This window comes from Danio aesculapii, chromosome 18 (assembly GCF_903798145.1).
Source record: "Danio aesculapii chromosome 18, fDanAes4.1, whole genome shotgun sequence".
Lineage (NCBI taxonomy): Eukaryota > Metazoa > Chordata > Actinopteri > Cypriniformes > Danionidae > Danio > Danio aesculapii.
This window is the reverse complement of record NC_079452.1, coordinates 47,151,096-47,160,236: the sequence shown is the minus strand read 5'-3', so window position 1 is coordinate 47,160,236 and position 9,141 is coordinate 47,151,096. Positions and strand designations below refer to the sequence as shown.

Here is a 9,141-nt window from a genome sequence, read left to right as displayed (position 1 = left end):
GACACAAGTGTTTATGCTATGTTCACCTTATGTGAAAATACCATAGTTTCATTGCTATAATTATGTTTATTAGAACACCATCAATGCCCTAATGGTGGTCAGGTGGTGGAGCAATAGTATCCAACAAGTCATAGCTCTCCAAAAATTCCCAGTTTTAATTGCAAATGCTTTTTACCAATTAGAATCTCCTAATTATAACATGACATGAAAGCAACTTTATAAGTTAAAACAGAGTAAGGAAAAAACATGCTTCTTACATACACTGCCTGACAAAAGTCTTGTCGCCTATCCCAAGTTTTAGGAAGAACAAATAATTAATTGACTTCTAGTTGATTATTTGGTATTAGAAGTGGCTTATATGAAAGACAAAGGCCCCTAGATACACTTACTTTACCAAAATAAAATATGATCAGTGTAGAATATAAAAGCATGGTGCAGTGTAAAAAGAATGAATATTGTGTATGACTCCCATGAGCTTGGAGGACTGCATTCATACATCTCTGCAATGACTCAAATAACTTGAAATAACTAATAAAGTCATCTGGAATGGCAAAGAAAGCATTCTTGCAGGACTCCCAGAGTTCATAATGATTCTTTGGATTCATCTTCAATGCCTTCTCCTTCATCTTCCCTTATATATGCTCAATAATGTTTATGTCTGGTGACTGGGCTGGCCAATTCTGGAGCACCTTGACCTTCTTTGCTTTCAGGAAATTTGATGTGAAGGCTGAAGTATGAGAAGGAGCGCTATCCTGCTGAAGAATTTGCCCTCTCCTGTGGTTTGTAATGTAATGGGCAGCACAAATGTCTTGATACCTCAGGCTGTTGATGTTGCCATACACACTGCAGATCTCTCGCATGCCCCTTACTGAATGTAACCCCAAACTATGATTTTTCCTTCACAAAACTTGACTGATTTCTGTGAGAATCTTGGGTCCATGCCGGTTCCAATAGGTCTTCTGCAGTATTTGTGATGATTGGGATGCAGTTCAACAGATGATTCATCCGAAAAACCTTCTACCACTTTTACAAATGATCAACTAAGTCAAGTTATTATTTTTTTGCTCTTACAACTGGGATAGATGACAAGACTTTTGTCAGGTAGTGTACATATTATTTATATTTTGTTTTTGGGATTGTTGTCTCGTAAAATAAAGTTTCCCCACATATTAATCATGTCATAATTTGGAAAATCTGTTGTACTAGACCTGTAAGACCTGTAACTTACTTCTCCTGATTTAATTCATCTTTATTTCTATAGCGCTTTAACAATGTAGATTGTGTCAAAGCAGCTTAACATAGATGAAGTTCTAGTAAATTGAAATAGCTTCATCCATTTTTAGTGTAACTAGTCAAGCTTGGGTCATTCTAAATCCTATGGAAATAGGATCCCAGGTTATCTTGCTTCATGTATCTCATTGCTCATAGTTAGTTTACCCAGAGTTAACAATTAATCCTAAATATTTAAATGCTTGCATTTCACACTGTACATCCCTAAACTCCAGTTTTACATCCTTATATAAATATATTTCTGGCATCAGTGTCATAAACAAATGAAGTACATTTCTTTAAGCAGTGTTTAGAACAGCAGTAACAAGCAATGATGTTTTGTTGTTTCAACTGTTGTTGTCCATTTTATAAAAATCAAGCAGACCAAGACATAACTGGACCCCACTGACTTCAATTGGAAGAACATCAAAACTTCTCCTCTTTTAGAATATCTTCTTTAGTGTTCTGCCGAAGAAAGTCTTAAATCTTTCAATTTAACTGAGTTTAATATTATCGTGTGGCTTACGGTGGCTTAGTGGTTAGCACTGTTGACTCACAGCAAGAAGGTTGCTGGTTTGAGTCTCGGCTGGGTCAGTTTTCATTTCTGTGTGGAGTTTGCATGTGTTGTCCCTGTGTTTGTGTGGGTTTCCTCTGGGTCCTCCAGTTTTTCCCCCACAGTCCAAAGACATGCGCTATAGGTGAATTGAATAAACTAAATTGTCAGTAGTTTGTGTGAATATGAGAATGTATGGGTGTTTCCCAGTGCTTGGTTGCAGCTGGAAGGGCATCCACTGTGTAAAACATATGCTGGAATAGTTGGTGGTTCATTCCACTGTGGTGACCCCTGATGAATATAGGGACTAAGCCGAAGAAAAATGAATGAATAATAGTTATTTTACAATTGATCTCAAAAGAAATGTTGAGCAAATGTACAGAGTTGAACACGAGAGACTTTTATTTAAAAAAATGTCTAGCACTTCAAAGTAATTTTTAGTAACAATATTATGAACCAGCTCCAAAAGTTCAACAAGAACATGCTTACTTGCATCTCTGACAGGTGTAAAAATGGACTGCGTCTTCATATACTGCACGATGATACTAAGTAAAATGTAAACAGTTGTAGAATACAATTTGCAAACCAGTATAAGGTGGAATCCAACCCAATTTATAGTTAGCAGTCTTAAACCTCCAAGAAATGAAATCTGAGATGGCAATTGAGAAAAGTAGAAGGATGAGATTTCTGACAAGTGTACATTTTTCAAAAGATTTCGTAACGAATATTATTTAAACGGCCCCTGACAATGAACTTTCTTGAAGATGTTTTGCATTGTTAATCTGGAGAACATGTCCTTATGTTCAGTGCATCTATGCAGACATTTAAAGCACAACATATATTGCATATCATCCCTCATTAGAGGGTGGCTACTATATGCAATCCACAGCTGTATACACACACCCTCAATGTATTCAGCTTATGCAACAAATGAAGTACAAATTCAGTTTCACTTTCGATTACAGAAACACACTGTGGAATGTTAATTGAAATATAAAATCCTTTTGAAATCCAAACAAATTTGAACTAATACCACACTAAAGCTTATCAAACTTGGGACGGTCGCCTGCAAAACATCTTACATTATAATCTGGCCTTCATTAACACTTCAAGTTTGTCTTACTGTGTAACACGTCACATGACATTATAAAGCTCGTACCACTGTATCACAGTAACAACTTCAACATGACTGCCGTCTATTAAACCAATGTCACAAACCATTACTGGTATCACCGTAGTACATTTATTATGGTCCCATGCATTACATCCAACATCTCAGGCCAAAACGAACTGCCAGTTCGTGAGCAGGATTTTGATTCCCTTGATTACAGAGACCACAGATGTGGCAGGGTTCAACTTCAAAGTGTTTGCATCGCCTTTCTTGCATTTGTCCCTAAAAACATAAATGCACCCATTGCAGCTGGCCACTTTCCATAAAGATGGCACACAGCTCCAAACTTCAGGGAAGCGCAACCTCGTGAAACTGTCCAGCAGTGGGTTATAACACACCAAAGAGTCGCCCTCTGCCACCACAAAGATAAGGTCCTTATGAGCGGTGGCATGCATGCATCCGGCAAAAGGCAGCATGTAGGGCTTGGTCTGGCACCTCTGGGTGGCAGTCTCAAAGCACTGTATAAGGCGAGATGGCTTGGTAAAGAAGTCCATGTCATTTTCTTCTCCACCCAAAAGGTAAATGGTACCTTCCAAATTGACTCCGGCTGCACCTGATACTGCCGTGTCTAGCTGAGTGGTCTCTTTCCATATGTTGTCCTTTACGGTGTAGCAAATGACGGCATTTGAGAGAGTGTCCTGAAGGGTTTTGCCTCCCAATGAGTATATGGCATCCTCTGTAGACACGGACACTAACGTGTGGTGGAGACGGTCCCGGGGCAGAGGGGCGCAGCGTTCCCAGTCCATCGTGTGCATGTTGCATTTCCACATGCGTCGCGGTATGGAGCCTCCTACAACATATAGATCGGCTCCATGTTTGCAGGCAGCCGTGATCTGGTGGCACAGGCTGTTCTGGCCACTCACACTGATGGCGTCGTCCTCGTCACAATGAAGAGACACTGCTAGTGAGTGTGTGCGTGTGTCTTCCTTTCCAATTAGGTATATGTGCACTTTTTCACCAATCTCCTAAAACACAACAAAGTCAACAATGAGCATGCTATGTATGTAATGCTCATAAACAACCAGGGGTGCGTTTCTGAAAACCATCGTTAGCAAACTAAGGTCGTAAATTCTGTCGTTACAAACATAGTTCGTTGATTTGGTGTTTCCCATATCCATCGTTCCAATGAACATTCGCAAACTGCGTCGCAAACTTGTACACTTGTAACTACACCTCTAGAGCTGTAGTTAGAAGCATAGTTCCTGGTTGTATTTAATTCCTAGTTATCCGCCTCTATGAACCATTTGTTTCAAATGTTCCAATATTTAATCTTGGAATGATAAAAAAAAAAAACATCTCTTTTAGGTGTAATTTGCTTTCAAAGTTTTACAATTCAGTTTTAGCGATAATCATATTGACAATTGCGTTCCCTTCATAGTGCACTTTGAGACTGATTAATGTCATTATAAATGTAGTCGTGGCTCATGACGAAAGCTATAGGTAGGCTAACACAGAATCTGCGCAAGCAGAAATCCGCAGTATTCCACAGATTTTTAGCCCATCATTGAGTCTATGTATTTACTTCTGTAAATGTGTGTAAATTTATATTTATTCAGATTTCAAATAATTTCTCTAATATTATTGTGATATAATAGTAGTAATATTAAAATGTTCATATGATTTATTTATAATACAGTTTGTAAAGTAATATTTTCTGGTTTTTAGTAGATATATTATATAAAAGACTTTCTTTATTTACCAGAGAAGTGGATCTAACTGAATTTGCATTGTAAACACAATAAATAACAGTTAAAACATTGTTTTATTTCATATATTAAGTTTTTAGTTATGATAGTCTTAAAATCATTCCGCATAAATTCGCAGATTTTTTACAAAATGCTCAGCAGAAATAACAAAAATGTCCACAGATTCAGCCTGGCCCTAGCTATAGGTGACCAATTATTTAAAAGCAGAATTTATATTACGTCTCCAAAGCTTGTGAAAACAAAATATATAGCGTACGTTAATGGTTTTAGTTTATAGTTGGCTATTTATTAAGAAATGTATCTGTAGCCTACTGTATATAACATGGGTCTATTGGTTAGAATATTTCTGCAGTGGTTTCAATGTGTCAAAGATGTAAAAGTGGGTTGCAGCTGGAAGGGCATCCGCTGCGTAAAACATATGCTGGATAAGTTGGCGGTTCATTCCGCTGTGGCGATCCCAGATTAACAAAGGGACTAAGCTGAAAAGAAAATGAATGAGTGAATGAAAAGTTGAAAAAGTAGACTTTTCAAAAAAAATAAATAAATAAATTAACAATATCCTACTTAATAATAATAATAAATTAATATTATTTTAATTTAGTAATTTTATTAATAAAATAACTATTATTATTATTATTGTTGTTATTATTAAATAGGATTTTTTTTTTCATTTCTTAAATACCCTACTGTAAATTACAACCATTAACGATTTATTTGATTTATATATTAAATTAGATTACATGTTAGCTAAGTGTTTTTATGTTTTAGAATAGAATATGGAATATTCATAATATTTGTAAAGGAAACATAGGCTCTATATGTGCCATTTACATATTTTTCAATTAATACAGAAAACAAGTGCATGTTTTCACCAAAACTAGCCTAATATTGGATTTTAAAAAATAAATAATTGCGTGTGCGAGTAAAACTATAATTTGCACAAAAAAAATGATGACATTTTTCTCTAAAGAAGTAGTTACTATGCCCCATTTAGAGCATCATTATGGACATTTTATTTCATAACTAATATGGATCAAACGATGGATCTGAGACAAAGCAACTACGATTTTGGGAAACACTCGTCACTACATCGTTCTTTTGCCCAAATGATGCATCGTACTATGGCAGTTCAGTCGCGAGTTGCGTTGTTGTTTGGGAAACGCACCCCAGTTGGTTTTGAATTCTTCTTATCGATATTTTAAACTGATAAAAATTACAACTAATTAATATTTTCTAAAAATGTTATTTTCTAAAAATTACATCCAATCAGTAATGTGTTGCCGTGTATGCCATAATTATTAGCAATTTTTGGGTTTTCCTTCATAATCTGTACATACAATATTGTATACAGCGCAATTTTAGAACAATTTGAACACCAGAACAATTTGTTAAGATTAAAAAATGTTGAATTATTTAATTTTCAAAATCTTAATTAGTCAACATAGCCCTAAACTGAGTTAAATTGAGTAAAAAAAGACACAAAGGGGAATACATCAGATTTGTTTGCATTAAAAGCTCTGATTATGAAATTAAATGATTAAATTATATAATTAAACGGTCATACTTTATTTTGATGGTCCGTTTGTTGAATTTAAGTTACATTGCATCTACATGCCAACTAATTCTTATAAGATTATAAGAAGACTCTTAGGTTAGGGTTAGGCTTAGTGTAAGTTGACATGTACTTGCAAAGTTTCTTATAGTCAGTTAAATGTCTGTTGAAGGAGCAGTATCAACAGATATTAAGCAGACAGTCTACTAATACTCGACCATTAAAATAAAGTGTTACCAATTAAACATATTGTAATCGTAATATTCAAATGGCCAATCACATTGGCTTTCAGAAATAATTTATTGCACTGTCATCATTTGTTTGTAGGAGAGAAATCTTTATATTTCTTTAAAATGAGAAATTCAAGTGAACAAAGAATTTAAAAACAGGACAAAACAAACCAGCTCATCTATAACATTACTACAATGAAGAAGTGGATGATGATGTTCCTCGTTATGTGAGGTTATGAACGCAATTCATTCCTGTGATTTCAGGCATCATAAGCTGCTATCAGAGCGATATGATTGTTTCGTTTCTGAGTAACACGACTTTTTAGTTTATCCTTTATGTTAAATCTTTATTATTCAGGCTGAAGCACTTATTAAGGATGGGAGTACGTTTTTTTATATACTGCATAACGAGAACAATAGCATGCAAAAAATAGAGGAATACAGTACTTATATAGGAATAAAAGTACATTTTTACATCAACATTAAAGAAACAAATCTAAAAATGCATTTTAAAAAGGATGTGAGGACGTAACGAAAGATCATCCCTGACGTCACTGTAAAGCGTGCCTCACATAATAAGTGTATAGGGAAAGCAATAAAATAGCTATCAAGTAAAATTAACTGTTTAATAATAATAATAATAATAATAAATTAAAAACCATTTTAAGCATTATAACCGTATAACTTTCAGGCACAGTTACAAATTGTCTTTGCAAAGAAAAATATACTGAAAAAAATATATATAAAATAATTGTAAAATATTTTATTACAAATTGAATGTTTATTGAAATACATTTAAAATGAGATGTAAACAAAATAATTAAATAATTCATTATAATGCAATAAAAATTATGTTATTGGGATGGCAAGTACAAATTTGAACTTACTGATCTGAATTCACCAACAAAGAATATACATTAATAAAACTCTGACTTATATAAAGTATTGAATGACTTATATAAAGAATATTAGTAAAGCATTGTGAGGGACACATTGTATAAATACTGTAAAATGTCCATGTTGTCCAATCCCCAATCATTACTAACCTTCAGGCTGTCAAGAAGCATATCAGAATACTCCTCTCGCTCCACTTTGTTGTGATTGATCCAAGATTCGATAGCTGCAGTTGGATTTTGTGAGCTTGGCACACCATCTAAAGAAGCAGATATATATTTCAGACATTTTTTCTGACTTCATCTAATGCAAAAGCATTCTTCTATTCATTCACCTTTAATGATGTCCACGAGAAGGCACAATGGCAAATTCAGGAACTCATCAGTCTGGTGCAGCTGAACCAGGTGTATCTTTGCACAGTGCTTGGCAGCCGTATACAACTCCTGGTCACTGTGTCTGTCCGCCAACCACATCACCTTGAGAAAAAAAAAAGTGTCAGCAGTTTTTCTACTGTTTCAGCTCATGAAAACATTTATGACCACATTACAAACCATAAAATACCTGAAGGCAGTTCCTAACATCCACAGTCCGTGACAGAAAGCGCGAGCACTCCTCAAACAGAGCGGTGAGCTGATACATATCGGCCATTTCATAGGTGTCCTGCAGATCTTCAACCCTCAGCTTGATCATCCCATGGTAGATGTAGTCCACCAGTGACTGGAAGACAGTTGCACTGACGTCCTTCAGCTCAATATTACGGTCATAGGCTTCTCTAAGATTCGAGGTGAACATCGACCTGAAGAAGCTGCTTTGAGCCGACAGCACCAAACGGTGAAGCTGGAACTCTTTACTGTCCACAGTCACGATGACATCTGCAAACAGCCCGTCTTCCAGGCACAAGTCCATGATGCTCTTCACAACACGGCTGGAATGGGAGCGATCTGTGAAGGTGTAGCCCTGGAAGTAGTTTTCATCCCCTGATGGGCCTCCAACACAACCTCCGTCCTCACCAGAATCCATGACACCTTCAATCTAAAGCTGCTTCACCACAATAGCAGATGAATGACTTACTGGGTCAGCTGTTTCAGATGGGTACATTCGTGTAGATTTAATTGATGGGGTAAAACACTAATTGGGCCCCAAAGTAGATGATACACTGATGTAAAGCCATATTTTGCAACATTTATGAAGGAACTGCTGCTTGCTACCTACATGAACACTATTTAAGTCAGATTTAGATAATGATTTTGGGTTAATAATGTTGTAATAACAAAAGTGTTATTGAATGTACTGTAAATTTTGACTTAGCAATTCGCTAAACAAATTGTCTCCAATTTGGTCAGCCACTCTAAGCAGCTAATGCTAACATAAACCATTTAGACAGGATCTCCTTCACTTTCACGATCCTAACGAGTCCATAATCAAACGCAAGATATAATAATGTCAGGTGTAAAAACTGTAAGAAGCATTCGCTTTCAGACAAAACTATGTATGAATGTTTGCATGTGTTAAATCTTAGCCATACCAGAAGACTGCTTGTGAAAGTGAAGTGAAGCCCAGGAAGTAAACAGCACATTTCTACGCAGTGACGTGACGTCACCGCGCGTTAACGTGGCTCTGCTGCTCCTGTGTGTTGGAGGCCTGTCATTACATTACATATGGTTTATTTTTTTGGGGTTGTGGATGTACTAGATTTATTAGATTTTCTGTATCTTTTGGATATGTTTATTAAAGTGGTAACATTTACTTCATTTTTGTAAAGATCT

At 35.8% G+C, this 9,141-nt stretch overlaps 1 protein-coding gene across 1 annotated transcript; it reads right to left on the bottom strand.

Annotated features, from left to right (window-relative positions):
• Positions 1-2,243: 2,243 nt before the first annotated feature.
• On the bottom strand, positions 2,244-8,950 carry kbtbd4 (kelch repeat and BTB (POZ) domain containing 4). The gene is made up of 4 exons (XM_056478877.1): positions 7,937-8,950; positions 7,710-7,851; positions 7,528-7,634; positions 2,244-3,958 (listed from the first exon to the last, which is right to left on the bottom strand). Exons 1-4 carry the CDS (start codon positions 8,393-8,395, stop codon positions 3,098-3,100), a joined length of 1,569 nt encoding a protein of 522 aa, XP_056334852.1. The 5' UTR covers positions 8,396-8,950; the 3' UTR covers positions 2,244-3,097.
• Positions 8,951-9,141: the final 191 nt, after the last annotated feature.